At 34.4% G+C, this 22,413-nt stretch overlaps 4 protein-coding genes across 7 annotated transcripts; 1 reads left to right on the top strand and 3 right to left on the bottom strand.

Moving 5' to 3' along the window:
- Positions 1–2,910: 2,910 nt before the first annotated feature.
- Positions 2,911–19,812, bottom strand: Ipk2 (Inositol phosphate kinase 2). 4 transcript variants are annotated; one of them, XR_012991340.1, is made up of 6 exons: positions 18,573–19,810; positions 17,587–17,906; positions 10,130–10,306; positions 8,963–9,223; positions 5,181–6,674; positions 2,911–5,102 (listed from the first exon to the last, which is right to left on the bottom strand). XR_012991340.1 is itself a non-coding variant. In XM_076306087.1 (6 exons), the coding sequence occupies exons 2-6, from the start codon at positions 17,750–17,752 to the stop codon at positions 5,959–5,961; spliced, it is 1,236 nt and encodes a 411-aa protein (XP_076162202.1). In that variant the 5' UTR covers positions 17,753–17,906; positions 18,573–19,812; the 3' UTR covers positions 2,911–5,958. The 4 variants fall into 4 exon arrangements, 3 of the variants coding, with proteins under 3 accessions (XP_076162202.1, XP_076162201.1, XP_076162200.1); XM_076306087.1 differs by adding an exon at positions 8,821–8,866 and having other exon boundaries at positions 2,911–6,544; positions 18,573–19,812; XM_076306086.1 differs by having other exon boundaries at positions 2,911–6,674; positions 18,573–18,684; positions 19,053–19,810.
- LOC143144069 (meiotic nuclear division protein 1 homolog) lies at positions 19,122–22,293 on the top strand. The gene is made up of 5 exons (XM_076306088.1): positions 19,122–19,718; positions 21,111–21,342; positions 21,423–21,528; positions 21,613–21,759; positions 21,825–22,293. The coding sequence occupies exons 2-5, from the start codon at positions 21,116–21,118 to the stop codon at positions 21,960–21,962; spliced, it is 618 nt and encodes a 205-aa protein (XP_076162203.1). The 5' UTR covers positions 19,122–19,718; positions 21,111–21,115; the 3' UTR covers positions 21,963–22,293.
- On the bottom strand, positions 20,075–20,910 carry LOC143144070 (zinc finger HIT domain-containing protein 1). The gene is made up of 2 exons (XM_076306089.1): positions 20,637–20,910; positions 20,075–20,497 (listed from the first exon to the last, which is right to left on the bottom strand). Exons 1-2 carry the CDS (start codon positions 20,776–20,778, stop codon positions 20,175–20,177), a joined length of 465 nt encoding a protein of 154 aa, XP_076162204.1. The 5' UTR covers positions 20,779–20,910; the 3' UTR covers positions 20,075–20,174.
- Positions 20,861–22,147, bottom strand: Tfb5 (transcription factor B5). The gene is made up of 2 exons (XM_076306090.1): positions 21,995–22,147; positions 20,861–21,047 (listed from the first exon to the last, which is right to left on the bottom strand). The coding sequence occupies exons 1-2, from the start codon at positions 22,051–22,053 to the stop codon at positions 20,861–20,863; spliced, it is 246 nt and encodes an 81-aa protein (XP_076162205.1). The 5' UTR covers positions 22,054–22,147.
- Positions 22,294–22,413: the final 120 nt, after the last annotated feature.

Below are 22,413 nucleotides of genomic sequence, written 5' to 3'. Positions count from 1 at the left end.
CAGCGTTAATTTTAAGGTTAAGAAAACAAAATTCGTCGCGAGCTGTTATATACACTTTCAATTACTGCATCGTCTGCACAATTATTTCTACGCAACCACGTTCCGTGAATTTTCAATTCTTCTTAGAAAACCTTATCCACAACTCTGTGTAACTTCTCGACCGTTTTTAATCGTAAATTTTGATTTTGCTTCCCGAATAATTAATATCGATTTTTAATTGGTATTATTTTATTGATTTTGATTGATATCGGTTTGTAAAATGAATTTTATATCGTGCAGCACATCCGGTTCAAACGCGCAATTATTTCCCGAACAGTTCAACAATTTCCGAGTTAATTGTTTTTTTTAATTATCCCAAACATTTCAATATCGTCGTTACTTCTTCCTTTTGATTATTTTTATTAAAGATGCGCTTCCGATCGATCGTTCAAAAGAAATTTCCATTGATATTAGCCACGTATTTCTATTTTAGCCATGTGGTTGCAACTTGGTATTTAGAAACAATTGAATTGACCTACAAATTCCACGATTCCGTTTAACGACGCGTTCGCGTGCTCCCGATTATGTACCTTGATTCACACGCCATTGTAACTGAAAAAATCCTAGGATTGATTGACGACACGGATAACAAGCAAGCGGTTCCAATTATCTAGATTCGTCTAACGAAATAAATAAAAGGTATACGAGACACCGAGTGCACGTCGGACCTAGCTATGCACTTTGGTTGCACTTCTGGCCAGAGATGCGACGGACCAATAAGAATCCCGCGTAATCACGTGGTTCTCTTTATACGCGCTTCTTGAATCGAACGCAATACGGTGTAATCGAGTTTGAATGCACACTCGATTGAAACGACTCTACTTTGGATGCACAATGTTCCGACTTTCAATTGGTAGATTAAAACGAATTAACCTCGATATTCGACGAACGAAAATTGTAAAACAATAATCGAGTACACGTATCTCGATTCGGAAATACGAAGTATTCGAAGATTCGTTGCAAAAGTATCCTACTTGTATTACGCTTTACGCGCAACAATCGAAAGCAAGGATAGTGAATTTTCAATCTAACTTACAGTATATGGACAAAAAAAAATTAGATTTTGTTAAATAGCGTATTTAGCTTATCGTATTTTATATTTTTCCAATATTTATCGTTATGCCAATTAATATTGTGCGATATAGTACTAGGTATTATCTAATACTAGTTATCGTATAACTATTATTATTCGTATTACCTTTATTATTATTATTTTCATTTCTCACGTTTGTGGGTTTTTCTATACGACGAGATACCGTACTTTTCATTCACTGTTGTAGTGTTTCCCTGACTATTGTTATTGTTTTCAGCCTGTTGATATTGTTTCCAATTTTGTCGTTCTGTAGTAGCATCGCATGACGATTTTGTTCATTTTTTTTTATCCATGCCATGCGTTACCGTGGTATACCAGAGGTTGACGATTGTTTCGTCAAAACAGGCTCGGCTGGGTTCGACGTTTGGATTTTTCTGATTATTGTATTTTCGGTTGTACCATTTTCGGGTGACCCGATAGACACTCGCCTTCTTCTAAGGCATCTTTTCTTTCTTTTTTTCATTTTCATGGGTGTTTCCTGTTAGTCGCCTTGTACGACACGTAGGAAATACGTTGGGCCTATTCTTACCCCCGGACCCACAGGGGGTTTATTGTTTTCGTTATTATTACTATTATTTGCTTTATTCTTCTTCTTCTTATTATTATTATTATTCGTATTATTATTATTATTATTATTAATATTAATATTATTATCAATCGTATTAAGGTATACAATGAAAGTGCATCGCGCGTCGCACGAGTGAGTGCAACGACCGAGTGTCCATCCTGATCGTTTCTGTCGCGTACCTGGATATCAGAGACTTTCATACTATTCAGAACGCGTAATTCAATTTGAACCCTCGTAATCGGGTTTCGCGGGTTGATTAACAGAACCCCTCGCCATTAATCGCGCTCGCTGTAATTACGTTAGATACCGATACTGCCGAAGGCTTTCTCTGCTCAGGGACTAATAATCGTCATGAATTTATCGAGCCCGCAATTCCACGAGAGCGATTCCGTCGACCGTTAATGCGTGGACCCGAAAAACCCCATTTTTATATACTTAGCGATAACAACACCGATGAAAACTCTCCGCCGATAAATCTACTCCGTAGATATATTTCTACGACGTTTAAACGTTATTTACCAGAAACAATGCACGCACGAGCAATGCCTTACGCTTTCGTTTCCCGTAACAGTTTGTTCTGTTCCGTAATCGCGGCTACCGTTCGTCCGGAAGAAATAATAATTGTAATAAGAGCGAAACGAGAGAATCGTCCGCGTAATACCGAATCACCGGAAAAAAAAAAAGAACTATCGAATCGCGAGTATCGATAATCGTCAAAAGGATCGAACACGAGAGAACAAGCAAGCGGGGATAAAAGTAAACCTGTGTGCACGACGGGTGTAATGTGTATGGCCACGTAGATACAGCCGATGAAACGCAAACAATCTATACATATATAAATATAAATATTATATACAAATATATTATTATGAATGTTACGAAAGATTAAGCGAATTACGAATTATTGTCAGTTGACGCGCCGTGCCGGTACGCTCGTTCAACGATTCGAGCGACAATGTATAAAAAAAAAAAAAAAATGAAACTGTTTACGAGTGAATGACGAATAAAATATTATACAACAAACGTCGAACACCTGTTCAATGACCCGACACCGTAAATACCTTTGCGAACCATTCTTCGTTGTGCAAGCGCAACAAGTGACGGATTATTTATCCACTGACCCCCGAGGTAACGGACAAACCTTGGGGGTCACGCTTGACACTTCAAAGTGTCGATATTTCAACGAATAAATACGAGGCATGAATTTTTCTTGAAACTTTTTTTATTTCCGTAATAAGAAAAATAGAACATGTTTACGAGTATAAAGCAAAAATTGTATAAAATTTTTCTCGGTTTCCGGGTTACCGCTTTTCGACGAAAATTTTTGAATATCGTTGAATGCAATTACTGCTTTCGATATGTTGCTCGTTTCCTACATAATTGCTTCCTCTATCTATAGTCTGCTACAAAAATATTTGAACGTTAATCTCGAATTCTATGTTCTACGTTTCTAGTAAACATGCACAGATTTTAACAAATTCTTTCAACGTTGCGCTACGTTACACATTCCGGTTAACGATCAAACAAAATTAGTTCGCTTATTCTACGTATCCGTTTACATGGAAAATTAACCAATCTCCCAGTCGCAAAAATATTCGGACAAGTAAAAATAAATGTATAATTTACATTTGGTCAAGATAATAGAATAAAGTGTCTTGTTCCGTAACCTGGTTGTTTAAGAATCTGACTCGATCGCGTTGGCATATTATAAATAATTTTTCTACTCATTCGTTGCGTACGCTTTCTCATTACTTTAATCGTTTCTTTTTTCTTCTTCTTCGCACAAGTTTTCGCGAACACGATTCTATTCTGCGATCTAATTTGTTCTGTGAACATTTAAAATCGATGGTTTAACTTTCTTAAATGAAAATTCAAGCAATAAAGTGGTAATACGCGCGATGCAAAAATCGTGTTTCAAACAATAGATATTCATTTTGGAAAATGCAATCCGATACTCTTTACCCCTTTTTCCAATGCTCGTATGCCCGTGTTAATGTTTCATCGATATAAAAGTCTCGAAATGTGTAATTTAACTCCATCTCGGAAACGAGTAAGTAGCGTCCTTTAAACGGCTCGCCAAGACTCGCAATGTGCGACACAACCCATTAAAAGATCACGTTTCCACTTCCGGACCCTCTCCCCTGTAAGTATCCGTGTATTTTTGCAAGTGAAAAATTAGTTACCATTCTCCATATAGTTTATTGCGTAAAAAAATATACAGAATATACGCATATTATTTAACTAGATACACTAACTCTACCCGGTTGAAATATCTTTGTAACTGTAACTGTAAATGATAAAAAGAGAAAAAGACGGATGGAATGCAATGGCGCCAATTTCTTCGCAAATGATGACGGAAATTAATGATTTCAAAGTCGTATGCGTTTTCTTTAAGTAGAACGCCTATTACTCCCGACTAGAAATCGATAGAGCGACGAATCAACGAAATGATCCGAGAAAGTCGTACTAACGGATCGATCGATCGCTCAAGGTTACGGAAGAGTCATCTCCGCCGCAACCTTCGGGCAAATCTGCATAGAACTGTCTCGGTCTCTCGAGAAAGAGAGTGACAGAGGCATGCTAATATGGTATAAAAGTAGGAGTCATTTCTGGCACGATCCACAGTCGGGGTTTTACCATTGAGCACACGGTTGAATCTAAACTGACTATAGTCACAATACGCATACACAGTAAATCGTTGATCCGATTCGTCGTGGTTTAAAATAAACTATACCATCCTTGTAACGTACGAGATAAAACAAATTCGTTCGCAGCGTGATCTTATTTTTACACGTAGTCTTGGTTGTTCATTTATACTAATGAAAATGATAACAATAACGTCTTTATTACGCAGGAAATACAAGATAAGGCAAACGTTTACAATTATACTACATTTATTAGATTACAGATATCTATATGTTTCTCCGGTACGTTTCTCTAGCAACATTATAGTGCATTATTCTTAACGTAGGTAACGATTCGGACGTGGATCGTTTTTTATATAGAAATAGAAGTCACATATGTATATATGTATGTATATATTCTTTGTTTCGATATTCGTATTTATCACTTCACGAGGTACCCATTCTCCTAGCTCGAATATTTCGAATTTCTCTGGGACGACGAGCTAAACGTTTCTTTTTATTTCTTTTTTTGCGATTCGATCTATCGTTAGGATCTCTGCAGATCGTCCGAAAATGTCTCGGCTTTAATTGCGACATATCCAGTCTAAAAGCTTTAAAAATACTTCGTGACCGTTCGTATACCGATGATGTCCTCGTGCACATTTTTCATTTCTCAACATCGCGCTACGAGCGCTCCAAAATAGAAAAACGACATCCGTACTCACGAACGATTTTCATTTTGACAATAATTTTCGTTTCACGTCCAATCTCCATGGAACTGTAAAATAACCCGTCTAATTAACTTGTATCTACACGTGCTACGTATATTAAATGACTAAATTAAAGTAAGACTAACTGTATCGGATAATTTTTGGCAGAGTCCTTTTACAAGGAGGGCACATCTACTTGAAAATAAAGAATCCACTCTTGTAAATAAAAACTACCGTCCCTTTTATCCTGTATTCCGTATACACTTACAAGGGATAACAATGAAAACATTGTAGTTTTACGTTAACTGTTTTATTTTTTGTATTATATTAACATAACAATTTTCGTGTTTGGTATGTGCGATGGTGGAATCTTAATTGCACGGAAAATAACGTAAGAAACGATACGGACGATCGGTGACTAACAATTGTTTAGTGAACGCCTACTGTACGTGTGTCGATGCACGTTTTCGTAAAACCAATGGGTACAGTCTTTAGTGATGGATAATTGCGACATAGTGATGTGCACCGAGGAATAAACGTGAACGTTATGGATAATTACATCTGGTGCGAAACAATTAACACATAGTATTTTCGGTGAATGGTCTGTCATCGTGCCAGCCACGGGTTTAACGTAAACGCAGCGAAAGCTCCGAAACGAGCGGTAAATATCTCCCTCTTCGAATCGAGTTTGCGTGATGCTCGATAAGCTTTCGCGGAACGTTGTTTCTGACCTCGTGCTTTGTTCACGCGATAACGGTATACATTATCACGAATTACGACCATCCGTACGCGGCTCGTGGCTGGTTCTAACGTCAAACAAACTAATTTTATTGCGGAATATAAAATACGTGGCTTCGTAACACCCCGTGTTGCAATTTGAAAGGTAACGTGTAACATCAACATCTACATTACGACGAGTACAGTTTACGCGGCGTTATCCTTCGACACGAGGAACATCTCGACGAGTTTGATCAAGTTCTCGATACCCTCCAAATAATTTAAATCCAAGCTGCTCGGATCCTCCGTTGGGAAGACGTGGGTGAAGTCGATCATATTGATCCTGACCCAGTTCTGTTTCTCCTCCGAGGAGCTACTGAGCTCGCTGAGCAAGGCGTCGTAATCTTCTTTCATCCTGATAATATCGTCGTCGAAGTTGTTTACGTACGAATGGGTGCGACACAGTCGATCCACTCTGAAGTCCGGGCTGCAAGACCCGCTCCTGTTCAATGTCTTTTCCTTGCCCGCCGAGTCGCATTCACTGCTTAAACTGATACTCCTTTTAATGAAGTGTACCCTCTCCATCGTCCGGTTTCTGTTCGTTTCGGCGATGGTAGTCGGGACCGTGTTACTCGCAGCGTCCCTTACGTCTTTGAACACATTCGATACGGCTGCGTGATTATTCAGAGTCGAGAACGATTTGGCTACGTGGCTGGTCGATCTGTCGGTGCCCGTCTTATTTAGACGAAGGTAATGCCGCAGTCTTTTCGCGTCATAAGCCACCAACAGGGAACTAGAATAAAAGCGGAACAACCGCTGGGTACGAAAGAATAGTAAGATCTTCCACAGGAAAGAGAGAAGCTGCACAATCAATTGACGACAGGGCGGTCTTTCTGGACGTATGTTCAGGAACATTTTCAGCGCTGCGCAGGAAAGAAAAGGGACTGTTCGGAGTATTCGAAAGAGACAAGATATTTAATGTGTTCTGGGACTGTTGTTTCACCGTTTCATTTTAATCGCTCCGTGTACGATCTAACGAATATATCGTTCGATAAGACGGCCGATAACATTTTAAACGAACATTTCAGTTACAACTAGGGCGGTGCGAGTGTACGAAAAAAATTTCGAATCTTCGACCTACGGTGACACCTCGTTTACTGTGCGTAACCGTGGTCGCGTGTTTCGTCGATTACGTTCGAACATCCCAAATTGCAAATGTCACGGTGATAAACGATTGCGATCGCGTAGCAAGGAACATTCGCGATCACGACCCATTGTCGATATAAATAAGTACACTGTTCAAACAGAAATATTCAAGTACATAGCACACCCCTAATTATACACTGCTCAAAATAGTCAGAGGATCATCCACTCGAATGATTTTGTCGCTCGACAAGGTGCCTAATATGTCAAAGGCCCTACTGTGCTTAGGGTTGCCACGTTTCGAGCGATGAAAAGTAGGATGTTTCGGAACTAAAACAGAAAATGATCGCATCAGGTATAATGTCAAAGTGTACGCTTTATTTTACGAAACGCAATATTTCTAATTAGTCGACAATAAACTGGATCGACGATTCTTTTGCGTTTCTACAGTGAAAAAGTTCTACAGTGTACTTCCTATTTTTCTCTTCGTTTTATTTTTTGTTCGTTATAGAGAATAATCGTGCGGTAAAGGTTGATCGCATTATCGACATTTTCTGTATCATCTGTCGGGAGATACGCAGCTTTTGCCAATTAGGTGTGTCTGTAACGTGTTTTAAATTTTTGTTAATAAATATCATTTTCTCAACAAGCTTGTTTACGTTCAAAGCAGCAATGTGCAATGCTTCTGCAATTTTTGCAAAGTAGGCGAAGCTTGGTAATTTGATTAACGTTTCGTTTATATTGGATTTAAATGATTTTGATATCGATGATTCTTTAAGATGGGACATTTAAGCGTCAAGGAAGGCTCTAGGATACAAACGTCTGAAAGTAGGATAGGTGGCAACCCTAAATATGCTACACTGGATGCTTCTGAAATAGTGTCACGAAATTTACAGTGTATGTTCTACAACTCTAATGTCAGAAAAGAAATCCTAATAAGCACGGGTCCGTAAACCGCTTTAAGTTTTATCATGCTTACCAAAGAAAAGTATGTCTTGTAATGAAATATGTCTAATGGATCAATTGCATCTGATCGTAATACCCTTGATTTCTTGTGGTCTCACTTGAAATCGGTAGTGTATTCTAAATCAATGAAAAAATACTGATGAACTATAAGTACGCATTCAACGTGCATGCAACACGCCGAATATTATCAAACATTTAAAACGCCTCCTGTGCTTGCTTGTGCAATCGGTGCAAGCTGCATTCATACTGGAACTTAAGTCAGCTATGTACAATGATACCCGCTTTCAAGTGATAAAAAACTGAACCATCGATTCACTTGAAAGCGGAATTGGTAGGGATAAGGATCGATCAGTCCTTTGTACAGTAGGAACATAAACATAAACTTTTTCATCGAAAAAAACTTCACCTATTCGTTGGTAATATTTTCGTAAAATTTTCAATTTCATTCGTGGATGAAATTCGATCCAGAGTGCAATAGGGATTCCGTTACTTGAATCGGATATAAAAATGGTCACTCGAAAGCGGGAACTACTGTACCAGAAACAAGAAATTTACCCATGCTTATTAGAACTTTTTCGTAGATTCCAGGTGTAGAATAAAGTAAATTTTACGACATTATTTTTCATAATGTATATGTTAAACACTCGCAAGGGAACATCGCTATGTCAAACGTCGACTTTGATGAAACTTTACACAAATGATCATTGATTCGATCTAAGAACTGCCGCCACGTTTCAACTTTAATGAAATAGTCACCCCTTGAATCAAATTCACCGATTCGTACCTATAGAACTCATGAACTGCAAATGATACTGAAAAATGTTTCAAATAAAAGTTGTACTATATTCGAAGGCGTGTAAATTTGTAGGAAAATATGTTGCGTAAAGTTTCGTAAAAATCGGTGTGTGACGGTTCGCAGTATTTCCCTGTCGGTAAAAACATCGGATTGAATAGTATTACTTTCGTCCTTGAAATTCATTCTTCTGAATTGTCCATAAATGTGACCCTGTAAGTATTTTGAGCGGTGTTACGTTTGCAAACGACAGCTCAGAAGTCTGTAGTCCTGAATATGCTGTTAAAATGATTGAAGTTTACAATATACCTTCCACGACACCCTTGGCATCGAGCGTTTTGCCATAATGTTTGCCAAACTTTTCTAATTGGCCGGAAGAGAGACAATAGACTTGAAAGCCAGTTATGCAGAATCCATAAGTGCGTTTAGATTCGGCATACTTCAATTCTTCTGTTGCCCTTTTTTGCGGCGTGGCTAAAGGATCCCATGTTCGTTTACCTATCTTTATGTCCATCACGCAAGGTTCCGCCATACCATGGATAATGTCTTTCAGCGTAAGGAATGTTACTCCTAATGTATTTCATGCAAACAATTAATCACATTGCAAAAACTGGTATAATAATAAATTTTAAACAATATAAATTTATCTCGTATAACAGCGACTAGTAACTATTGGCGCATGCAGATTAAACTAAGAACAGACCAAATAATTTGATTAAAATTATTTAAATGCTATTTCTCGTCATAGAGAATAGTCAATTCGAAACAAAATCGTCTTTTCTATCGTCGAAAGAGTACGAAAAAATGTTCGATGAAAAATAGTTCGGCATATTTCAAAGAACCAATAACAACGAAAATAATTTTTCGCCGAACGATCACCAATATTTTCTCAAACGAGTATTATCTCATTCATTCTCGAAATAGATTTCGTCCCTGATCTTTTCGAATAAAAACAATATTAATTCGACGATCAAATATTTTTACATCATAGGACTTTAACTTTGTCTTAAATAAATGGTCTAATCCTCGTAGAAAACGATATTCAATTTCATTAAAAAGTATACATAAATATACATAAGTATGTATATTACAAGAAATGTAATTTCGTTCGAACAAATGTTGTCGACCCCGATTATTCTAAAGCAAAATTAATTTTCCAAGAAATTATCTTTCAATCTAATTTCAATTCAATTTTACTTGAAACACTTTTTCGTACCTTTCACAACCAAAAAGCTATTCTATTTTTCGTGAACCACTCCGTGTGTATGTGTGTATCTAGCACATACAGAGTGATTAAATTTCGTAATACAACCAAGAAAGGGTGAATCCTCAAGAATCACTCAATTCCCGGTTGTTCTACAAATTTTAGTCCATCCTATACAGTTCACCTATAGTAATATTTTAAAAAGTATAATATGAAAAAATAATTCAATTAAAACTAAACCAACAAAAAGATCAATATTCGTGATATCTTACGTTTGCCAAAAATTTGTAATTCTGTCGTGCCATAATATTTTGGAACATAATTCTTCAATTGTAACATTACAGGATCTTGAGATGCTTGTAAACTTTCGTAGAACGCAATTTCCCTTTTGCCAAGTAATGGTTTAACAACAGGTTTAAGTACGCGACCATCCGGTCTGCGTAACATGCCTACAACATTTTAAGTGACCAAGTTTTTATAATATCAATACAACATAAATATAGTGACTCATGGATTTATTCAGTTGCCTTGGGATAATAACTAATTGCAATAGTAGCTGTATCGTCTTCGTTCTCTTCGAATTTGAAAAATAATAAATTACTCTTCCGAATTATCGAAAAACTCAAAATCATAATCACCGAATCTAATCTCGATAGATTGTCTTTGTCGTTTATTTAAAACATCGTCAACCTGTTCAATAAGAGAATCACAAATACGGGCGACAAATTTGAAAACGAAATACAAGAGAAGTGCGAAAAAATTATTTAGGGCATTGTAAATATTGTGTTATTAATTTAAAAAGAGTTTATAATTGTTAAGAAATTTTACACCTCTGTTGCTTGCTTTTCTTAATTCCAAGATAAAACATAGAAGTATATAACCTTGGTGAGTAAATATATTCGTCTTATTTGAACAAATCTGTGAGTCACTGTGCACATTGGAGGACGAAAGTATTCGTACAGTAAAAACATTGAAGTGTAATGTACGATTTTAAAAACAGTCCTTAGTACAAGGACAAACTCTATTTACGTATTGTTCTCCGCATAAGCTTAACGCTTTGCATGCAGTTCCTCTGTATTCGTTAAACGCCAATAACATGTCTACCTTTTTCATACTAGAAAACCTATTTACCGTGAGACGATGTCTACAAGTCAATGTTACGTTTATTAAACCGAAACCAAACTGGTTCACGATGAATTTTCCGTTTATTTGATATTTTGAACACAAATGGATATCGTTATCGCAACAAAAAAAAAAAAAAATATTTTATATCGCCACCGGTTGATATACAGTGAATTTTTCGCTTCGAGATAGAATTTTAATACGAAATTCAGGAAACTGATTCATCTACACCGCTCTTTACGTTTCTTCAACTCGAGGGATCTCGAGAACGAGCGGTAGACAGCCCCGGAATTATTTAAAAACCCACTGGCCGAACTTCAAAGCGATACTGCTAGGAACTAAAAAAGTCAAGGTGACTTCGTTCGCCCAATAAATAAAAGATGTTTTGAAAACTTCAAGTATAGTAACTTATCGGCGTTTAAAAAGTAATTAATTCTATTTTTAACTTTTCCTGGTTCGGTTATCCGGAGTGTTTCAAATCTTGGATACCGTTGTGATAAACACCCGGTATATTCAAAGTATTTCATTCAATTTGCACGTATAAAATAACTGTATTTTACCTTCCGATTTAAAAAATGACCTTGAAATTCCGAAAAAAAAGAAAAAAAAACTCGTAATCGTAGTATTCTCTTCTTAGAAACGATTACAGTTTGAAACATTTTAACACAGATATCTTGGATGTGCTCGTTAAATGAAACACTCTTATGTAGTAGTATCTGGAATTGGAGAATTTGCAATCATTGATAAAATTACGATCACGTGTTTGTACCGTGTGTTTTGCCATTGTGTACCTTGATATTCTAATAGAAAATTTGCACAAAAGTGGAGGTAAATTGGGTATAGAAGTTATGTATTCTCTTTAACAAGATCGAGTGCTAAAACGTACTGAAGAAGTAGTCCGTGAATGAAGCTTATGCATCACATCTCATACTTTATCGACACCTCTTCGATCACTGAATCTCAATCCTATTGAGCATGTATAGTGGGAATTTGAAAAACATGAACGAAAACGCCATATCACGTCAAAGGACTATCCGATTCGATTTTAAGGAAAGAATCGAGTAATAAAACACACGAATTCACAAAACACTTAGTTCAACAAACATCGGACAGGTTACGAGCTAGTTTTTCACCGAAAAAGATTTCATTGAAGTTTTTAAAGCCTACAAATATTTCTATCCATGAAAAATATTACTCTAATGCGGACCTCGGTTAGAGGTAGTTAGTAAATTGACTTAAATTTTCAGTTAAATCGAATTCAAATTTTACTTTCGCATATTTTTGTTAAATCTTCGCGTAATTATACCGTGATAGTTTCTAAAATAAAACTGCCCGTTTAGCGACTATAACACTGTTAATTATAGTATTCCTACTGTATGAACATTTTTGGTATTCGTGCTACGTATACGGAGTGTCCCAGAATTAAACGATCAAACTATGCTAACGCATTCTAGGAGTAAAAATAAGAAAATGATGTTGCGTAAACGGAGGTCCAAAAATGCTTCATTAACACATTCTCAACGGCGCCCTATTTAGTATACTTACTTGCTCATCGAGCGACGCGACACGAGAAATTGGGCTGTAAATGTTGGTACTCAAATTAAAGGTCGAAACGTTTACTTAAAATAAACTATGCTTGTTTGAGCTATATTTGTCACAATAAATGTTGAGATCGTTATAAATTATTGACGATGTATTCTTTAGTATTGATTGCTTTATCTTTGGTAGAAACGAGTGTATATTTGCTAATCCATAAATGATCTGTAATCCACGGATAAGTCACGCCGTTGTAAATGTGTTAAAATATTATAAGAAAGATACTAAACACGAGAGAAGTAGTATAGATCGTTTATACACTAAAGTCGACGATATTTATCCGTGTCATTTATTCGAGCTATTTACGATTCATCAGTTTCACTCTAACATATGGGATACTGCTGGCCAAGAACATATCTATACTACCGTCTATAAATCACCGAATACTTAGCAAATGCAGCATAAGAACGAATTGCCATTATAAAATGAAAGTATGATAATATTTATTAATTATCTCCATTATAAAAGAAAAAATTAATCAAAGAATACAAATTGCACTATGTAACATATTTTATATCTTAAGGATTTCCCCAAAAATTAGTAAACTATTTAAAATTTTACCGCCAAGTACTTAAACAGTCGAATACTCGAATAATCTAGTTCCTCGAAGTATTGTACGAATAGTTATTAATTATTCTAACGTGTTACTTGAATCAGACTTCTAACCGGGAAAGGTTCAACTACTTTAATTTCAGTATATTTTTGGAGAATTTTCAGAACTAATAATTTACTAATGCGATTAAAAAATATTTTATTGTTATTTCGTTAAAGTATATAGATAAATGAATATTATCTTCGATGATAAGTCTGCCAAAGACGATCGATTCATTGTTCTTCGAGCACACGATTAACACTGATAAAAGGAACCAATATTGTAAAATACTAAATTGAATTAGAAACATGAAAGTCAGCGAAATTACTGTTTCCTAAAATGTATTATACCTCTGCCAGAGAATCTTAGAAAGTATATTTCATATTTATAACACTTAGAAATGTACAGGGTGATTCGTACAAAATGACCGATTGATTTATTCAAGGAACACGAGGAAATATGAAAAAAAAATTGTTCGGACAAAAATATTTCATCCAGAGAATAGAATATCACTGAAGAATCTACCACTTTATGGTATAGACATTGATGGTGTGTACACGAAGATGCCAAGAATATCCGAAGGTCAACTTTCACTAATGTTCTTCTACATAAAAATACATATTTTTTTTCCTGTAGATTACAATCGACGCAAATATACATTGAAACCTACATAATAATATAACCGGAAAATAACCATGAATCGCAAAATTTGAAGTCAATTATGGAATTTATTTTAAAATACGAATTTGTTATTATCGAAAGTGGATTATAACCTGTCATTGTGGGTTTTATTACCGTCGACAGATTATTTCGAGCATTTGTTATCATGATAATCAGGAACATGAGATAACATCCGAATGTATTCTTGATTTCTGTCATGCGATAGTGAACACGTTTATGTGCATCTACAGGTTGTCTTCCGTTATCGTTGAAATATAGGGCCTCGAAGAAAATATCTCTCATATTTGATTTGAAATTTTGATATCCTAGATCAAAGCTCATATTATATATTTCTGAATACATATTCGTGTCAATTACGACAAATAGAGGAAACAGTAAATATAAAATAATATGGACGACCTTGAAGTTTTTTAACAAAATTTTCTCCGTAGTGTACTAGTTCTTTGAAATCGTTTAAATTACATACGAAACATTTTTGTTAACGTGACAATAGAAAAGGTAATTAGGTAGCTTGTTTTAGGTGGAGTACCCTGTACGATCTATTGTAATACTAAGAATGTTTAAAATATTTAGCCACCGAAACAGCATCGAAAATCTATCTGCTGTTTCTCCATTAATAATTGAATATCTCGAAGAATATAAATTTTGAGATAAATGTACATATCCTAATACATTTAGTTTCAAAATTCATTGCTCGATCGAATTCAGACCTAAAGACCAGAACATTCTATTTTAAAAAATAAAGTTGATCTTGAGACCTTCGTGCCACCACCATCTGCAAACTAACCGTGTCCATCGCAAGTTATTTACCAACGAATAGAACATTTTTATCGGAATAAATTTTCTACTAACTATTTAAGCTTCAGAATTATTTTATGAGTTAATTTCGAAAATATGTAATCAATAAGAGATTAATTCCGAGATACTGTAAAAGAAATATACGTTCATGCTTATCGATTTATAGAAAATTTATAAGAAAAGAAAATATCTTTATTGCTACGTGCACGAACGGAAACTATTACAATTAAACGCAACTTTTTGCAACAATAGTTTCGTATAAAACGAATCACGCAATTTAATCGGGAATATGCCCTTTGCGATTGACAATAAAAAAAACAAGTGATGTAGGCAGAAATTGAACTGTTCGATAATGCCTAACTTCCTATGGTATTACTCTCTATGCAGGTGCGAAATGCAATTACGCTTACTTCTTAACCACTTATAAGGGATCCTCGTGTAATGTGGGTCATCGATTTCGTTCAAATTTTGTACACTGTTAGCGAATTGAATGAACAATAACGTACTAAACGCATCACGTACAACGCGTTTAAAGTTTTCATACTTTCCGCGTAAAGATATCTTGAGGTATATACAATGAATCGCTACGTAAGAAATTGGCACAGCTGTAACGTTTCCAACTTCTCCTTCAAGGTCACGAGTTCGAACCTCCATGGACTAAAAACGGTTTTTCCTTTATATATATTTGTACACACACTTTCACTGTTTTTAATTGTTTTCTTTTTCTATTATACGATTATTCAATTGGAAGTATTATCTGTACTTGCAATAAATCAACTTCGTGCACTGACATTGGAATATGGTTACATATACAGGGTAAATTAAGAATAATATTTAAAATTATACGAGTAAAGTATGCAATACAATATTATGTAAAAAATAATTAAAAAGTGTATTTTGACGTCAGTCGTACTTTGATCTAATCTGAAGATTGCAATATTTCAATCAAATACGTTCCAAAACCATATGTTTCGGACGTCAGCAACGTCTATACATTTGTTTCTAATGAAACTCATAAAATCTTCTTGGAAAACTTTCACCAATTCTTTAAGAAAAAGATTAATTGTATATAAAAAAAAAAAGAAACAAAAACGATGATTTGGATGTGTACGTACATCCATATAGAGAAAAAAAACTCGCGAATCCATGGATATTCGAATTCACGTCCTTGGAGCGAGCAACCGGAAACGTTACCAGTGCACCAACATCTTAGGAAGTTGTTCCTCGTGTATACCTTGACGTATCTTTACACGAAAAGTACGAAAACTTTAAACATAATTTTCTTGAAAAATATTGAACAATATACCAAATTACACGGTTAATGTAATCGTATCGTTGTTTTCTTAAATAAATCAATTCTCATTATTACGTGCATGGAAGATTTACAAGACATTTCGAAACGAAGCACGTTTGAAATTGTGCGCTCTTTCCAGTTTGCAATGGCAGGCGAGTTACTCCCTTATCCCTCTAACGAAACTTTAAAAACGCTTTATTACCAAATATCTCGTAAAGTATTCAGTTTTCGATATGGTGTGTATGAAAAAAAAAAAAATTCTATATAATGGTGTTTAAAAATTAATGTAGCCACAGCCTGCAGGTGCATCGTTCTAACTATGAAAAAATTGTGTCACCGTAACGAGGCGTTATTAAACCATTGAACTTTTTCCTCTACCATTTTTCCCTATTGTCAAGCGGAACGGAGACAAGACTCGATCAAATTACATGACTCATTCTGCATAGCTTGGATTAAAATTAATAAGAATCAAATTATCTCCCCGATACATTATAAATAATTAGTAACAGTCGTTCGCTGCCAGACACTTTTGAAACAATATTATTCGAAATACTATTTCAACGAACGTGTTAGTCATTTCACTTTTAAAATACAATTTTTTTATTGCATTTCATGAAGTAATCGTAACGGCAATAATAATTGTATACTTTAGATAATGAAATATTTGTCGAAGAGGAAATAACAAATATTCATCGTTCTTTATTACATATTTGAAAGAATAAATACACAAATTGGTAATTATTTACATAACTCACAAACTCCCCTAGTGTATTGTACGGTTAATAATCGTTTTTGTTTGCAAATAGCAAATAAAAGATTGTTCGGGCAAATGATTGTTTCAATGAAAGGTTATTCGGCAACGTAGCTAAGCGTATAAATATTTATTCGAGTAAACAACAAAACTATCTTATGTACGTGTACGCGTGTGTTTGTAATTTTTATTTGTGCGGTATATGTACATACGTGGTAATCGTATGGAGTATAGGTTGCACATTGTGGTGTCCGTGTGCTCTGTTCGTGTACTGTTCTGTGTATACGGTGTGTGCTCTAGACACACACCGCACAAATAATGCACATCGTAAAGATGCTACACATGGCACACATAGCCCAATAATGCCACATAAATTACTCACATACATGCCACAGAAATACGCGCGCGTACAGAAAAAATACTTTTATCGTTTGCACAAAGAATAAATATTTACTCTCCCGTCAACGCTATTCGATAAACATTTACCCGAATAAAAGTGTTACAGTCAGGATTCTCTCGTGAAACGATTGAAAAATATCGAAAAGAATTATCTCAATCGCTATCGTTTCAGTTGTTACTTGGAATACGATATAATGAAGCGGTATCGTTACCTAAACTACACGTTCTTCGAAACGATATTTGAATCAATGTTTTATTCCTTTTCAAGTACACTGCTAAAATCAAAGTATCGAAATGTCACTTCGATTAGTTACTTCTCTATGCAGACGCTGCAACTCGTATGTCGAAGATACCGGGAATGAGAAAATGTTCGAACGATTTTTACGCGTCTCGTGTTGTCACATTTCTGACAAAGTTGGCAAATCTAGAAACGTCTCGTTGAAATAGATTTTCAATGTCTGTCCTTCCAAAGCGTTTAAATCGATTGGATGCTTACCAATCGTGCGTCGTTTGTCGTCGAACGGATGTCCGGCTACCTGATTTTCCAATGGACTTAATTCGTCATGAATTCCACAGTCGGACGAAATTTCCGCCAACTCCGTGCTCGAAACCTTATCGAGATGACATAAAGTTTTATCGGCCTGCGAGTCTAAGGTCGTCATCGTTATTGCACTGAGTGGCGCGCAGTAATTAACTTCTGCAATTAAAGAGTTGCACGGTTCGCGAAGATCTTATCTTCGCTGTGAATTCCACCTCTGCCACCGACGGTTACACATGGAAGCTTATTCTAATTATCTTCGGCTGTTTTATTTCCGTCTACAAATACAAATGTCAGTTGATGAAAAAACTCAAGACAAACCAGATACATATTGCGTGTATTAAACATTACAACAATATCGCGTTATTATAAAAAAAAACCCAAGACGTTATTTATCTCCAAAAGACCCTCCGATAGATTAGCAACTTCTGCACACGTCATAATGCGTGTGATACTTTGTGATACATTAGTGGTCAAACAGAATAGAACGCAAACAGAATTCGAGACGTTGTGAAATTATAGATTACCATTTTAATGGATCGTATATCTCTTTGTGAAAATCATAAATAAATTTTAAAGGATTACGAAGAGAGAATATTCTGAAAAATGATATCAAAGTAACTGATTCTGCTAAAAGCTAAACAGATAAGCTGAGTTATCTAAAAAGTAAATCAATATATGTTTTTTTTTTTTCTTTTTCTTTTTCTGTTTTTTTTTACCGATATCGAAACTGAAATGTACTTGAAGGGAACTTGTCAGAATACAAGCTTATTTGATAAGGTAAGATTAGAAATATTTGAACTGTTTGTTGTTACCATCAGTAGAAAATAAGCGAATGCATTGTTCGTGAGAATTGAATATTTTGTGTAATTATTTGTTCAAGGAAATTGAAATTGAATTATGATATTACTATTTTGATAACTTCAGCCGTGAAAAAATGTTACCTTCGATTATTCCTTTCCGCTCGTACATCCGCATTGTTTAACTTTGCATTAATTGTATCACAGGTAAATTCACATCACACTGATTAATATATTGGTGCTATTTCTCGTTGCTCTTTCAAATAATCGAAAAGCAAAACAAATTAGAGCAAACATTTCCCGCGAATATTTTGAAATGTTGCGTTAAAATACTCGTATCTCCCGGTAGAGGGCAGAACGTGTTTATGGAAATTGAATATTCTAAATTCGCGCTTTTACCAACAAATCGTATTATTCGTTGGTCTTTTGAAAATGCAATATTAGCAAGGACAGTACTCGATGAATCAGATTAAACTCGAACAATTCTCTACCTGATTACATATATCTACGAGGTACTAATATGCACGGTCATTAATTAGTACGAGGAACTCGTAGCGTTTTAGGAATCAACTTTTTGAACAATCGAAAGAATCATAAAATGCAACTCATACGAGGCATACGTACATTTATTGGAAATAACAGGAGAATAATTTATTAGCCACTCTTCTTTTACAAATGTTACATCTATGACATTTTACATGCCTATGTATTATTATAACCTATACGATAACCAGTCCCTTCACAACAACACAATATAATGTGTTCGAATACGTAACACTTCACGTAGATAATTTCGTTTGATGCCGTCCGTATATAAGGCGGAACAATGATTACGTTCACGACTTTAAACTTCACATAATTCTGAACGATCACACGTCCTTCCACTAGACGTCTTTCTACTTTTCTATTGCTGTCTCTTTCGTCACACTATCAAGTTTATTCTGGATTCCACCAGAGGGCCAATGTTGTTTTTATGAAATGAAAATCGTCCCCGCCTCATTTTCAGGCACGTATACACGTTAGTTCGTTGGCCGGAATTGTATGCTTTGACAGGTCGCCCTTCAGCTTTTTTTTTCTTTCGTTCTTGAGCTGGACTGTTTCATAACCTATGTACCTTTCCGATTAAGAAATATACGCAGCGTACACAATAGTACTTTTTCTATTCTGTATGGTTCAGACACATATTGTATCGTGTATCGAATACTTCGACTAATAAGAAATATTCAGTGTTATTTAACGTTGTTTTAAAGATTTATGAATTTTTCTATTAGCAAATCTACATCTTAACAGGTATGTTCCAAAACATTTAATAATAATATTTCTTTAATAGAGAAAATGTTATTGCTGCATATTCTACCTGCAGTTTTGTTCATTTATTTTCATATATAAAATGAATGTCGTTAATTTACTTCTCAAATTTTATTAATATGTATATGTACGGATTAAAAAAAAAAGTACAAATAGAAAATACAAACTATTACTATAAAAATAATAAAATTTATTTGGTATTCATATTCTTTTTTGTAATTGTGTTACTAACATTGTTATATTTACAATGCAAGAAATATATTTTCTACTTTACGTACAATTAATACCTAATACCTTATTAACTATATAAAGTATATTATATCATTTTGTACGAACAATAAATTTAAGAAATTATTTTATTTAATTTACCTATATGAAAAATGTATTTACAACTTTGAATCACGTATGAAGCTCTTTTAATGTTTAGTTTATATCGAATTAAGCTGTCCATTTTAAACATCTTGTGTCAAGATGAGTACCTAAGCATTTCATGCTACAATATCTAGCACCACAAGGAATGCATGTATAATTACTAGGAAAACCACAAACTGCACAAAACTGTCTTTCGGGAAAGCGTGATGGTGGTGCCTGAGCAGAAACATAGTTAGGCGAATTTGGATTAATATTAAGGTCTTCCTCTACTAGTTGAGCAAAAGTTTTGCGAAAACGTTGTTTATAATATTCTGCTGATCTAGTTTTTTTCCTCCTACCACCTCTGTTATCTAGGGTCTCTTGAAATTTTGGAACTTTCTTGCTCATTACTGAAAAATAGTTACGATATTGCATATTTTTACATAACGTAAATGAACAAATATTATGTTCTTAGAAATATTTATGAAAAAATTAATTATAAATTATTAAAAAATAAAAATTCAACGAGTATTTATAATATAAATATACCAAGATCTGCATGTGGGTCATCATGAAAATTATCTTGTTCCAAAGCTTCCAATGCTTTCTTCTGCCTACGTTTACGAGCAGCTTCATCAAGGACTCTCTTTTGATATGCATCTTTTATTCTACCAGATTCTCGTGCAGCCATAGTTTAATTATTTTATTATAAATTATAAATTTTTTAATCGATTGGAATCAACTTAAAAGACAAAGTATCCTTTGTCAATTATTTATATTCCTTTCTCTGCCAAAGGAAATGATATTTGATCCATAAGATCATCTACTTTTGCTTGTAATGTGTCTAAGATATCAACAGAAATAAACAAATGTCTTTCATCCAAGTCTTGAATTATAAATTTTCGTCCCAGAGCAAAAGTTTCATCCAAATGTAAAAGGAATTCCTTCATAGCAGCATCACTATAAATGTAATGAGTAATAAAGATTTATGGTGACATTTTCTATCTTATTGTAATCATTTAGATAAAATGTCAAAACGAAAGGGAGTGTCTCTTGATGAAAAACGTATAAGAATGCTTCAAATATTTTATGAGAAAAGGGAATTTTTTACCTTAAAAGAATTAGAAAAAGTAGCACCGAAAGAAAAAGGCATTGTAGTACAATCTGTAAAAGATGTACTTAATGCACTAGTAGATGATGGATTAGTAAGGTCTGAAAAAATTGGTACTTCTGTATATTTCTGGACATTTCCAGGGTAAGCATGGAATGTACAATTACCATGATAAAATATGACCAGTATTATTCAATTAATTAATAAATAAATTTATTATATAGAGAAAATATTACTGCAATAGAGCAAAGAATATCAGAAGCCTCTAAAAAAATAGTGGAGGCAGAATTTAAACTTCAAAAATTAAAGGAAGCATGTGTGAAAGAGAAGGTAATGACAGAAAGAATGATAAAAAAAGAGAATTTAATAATGAATTTATAATTTTTTCTAAATTTTTTTCAAAATATAATATAGATAGGAAAGGAAGATACTGAGGAACGGCAACTTTTGTTGCAAGAATTAGAAGAATTAAAAGCAAAGGAGGATCAGTTAAAGAAACAAATTGCTAAATTTAGTGATGCTGATCCTGAAGCTATAGCTAAACTCGGAGAAAAAGCACAAGTATAAAATTATTGAAAGTCAATTTTACATCTTCATGTTTATATACACATGTATTATTTTTTTAGGAATATAAGGATGCTACCAATGTATGGACGGACAATATTTTTGCTATTCAAAGCTGGTGCAAAAATAAATTTGACATTTCAAAAGAAACTTTAAACAAACAATTTAACATTCCCAATGATTTAGATTATAAAGAATAGAAAATAATTTAATTCGTACTTAATATACGCACCATTCGACCAAAATTCCTTTTGTGACATTTACCATGGCTTTTCTCCGTTTATTTTCCATGAAAGAAAAAGAACGAAAGTTTCATTATACACTCGCTATTTTAATACATGCATTGCATTAATCATAGACTCTTACTCTTAAATATCTAGATAAGAAAGTGTAATTTAGAGTATGCCGTTCCAATTTACTACGCATTACTCGTCAATAGAGGCGCTAGTAGTATATGTTTATGTAGTGTTCACTATATCAAATTTGTAAACTGCAATACACAGCCATGTATAAAAAAGAAAATAGCATTTAAATAAATTATATATAAAAACATTATAATTATACAGTGTATACGTTTTTTCACTTTTTATACATGTAATCAATTTTTATTTGAACCTATTTTAAAGTTATTGTTCATGATTAATATTTAAT

This window comes from Ptiloglossa arizonensis, chromosome 3 (genome assembly GCF_051014685.1).
Source record: "Ptiloglossa arizonensis isolate GNS036 chromosome 3, iyPtiAriz1_principal, whole genome shotgun sequence".
NCBI lineage: Eukaryota > Metazoa > Arthropoda > Insecta > Hymenoptera > Colletidae > Ptiloglossa > Ptiloglossa arizonensis.
The sequence above is the reverse complement of the archived record's forward strand: the minus strand, read 5'-3'. Positions and strand labels throughout refer to the sequence as shown.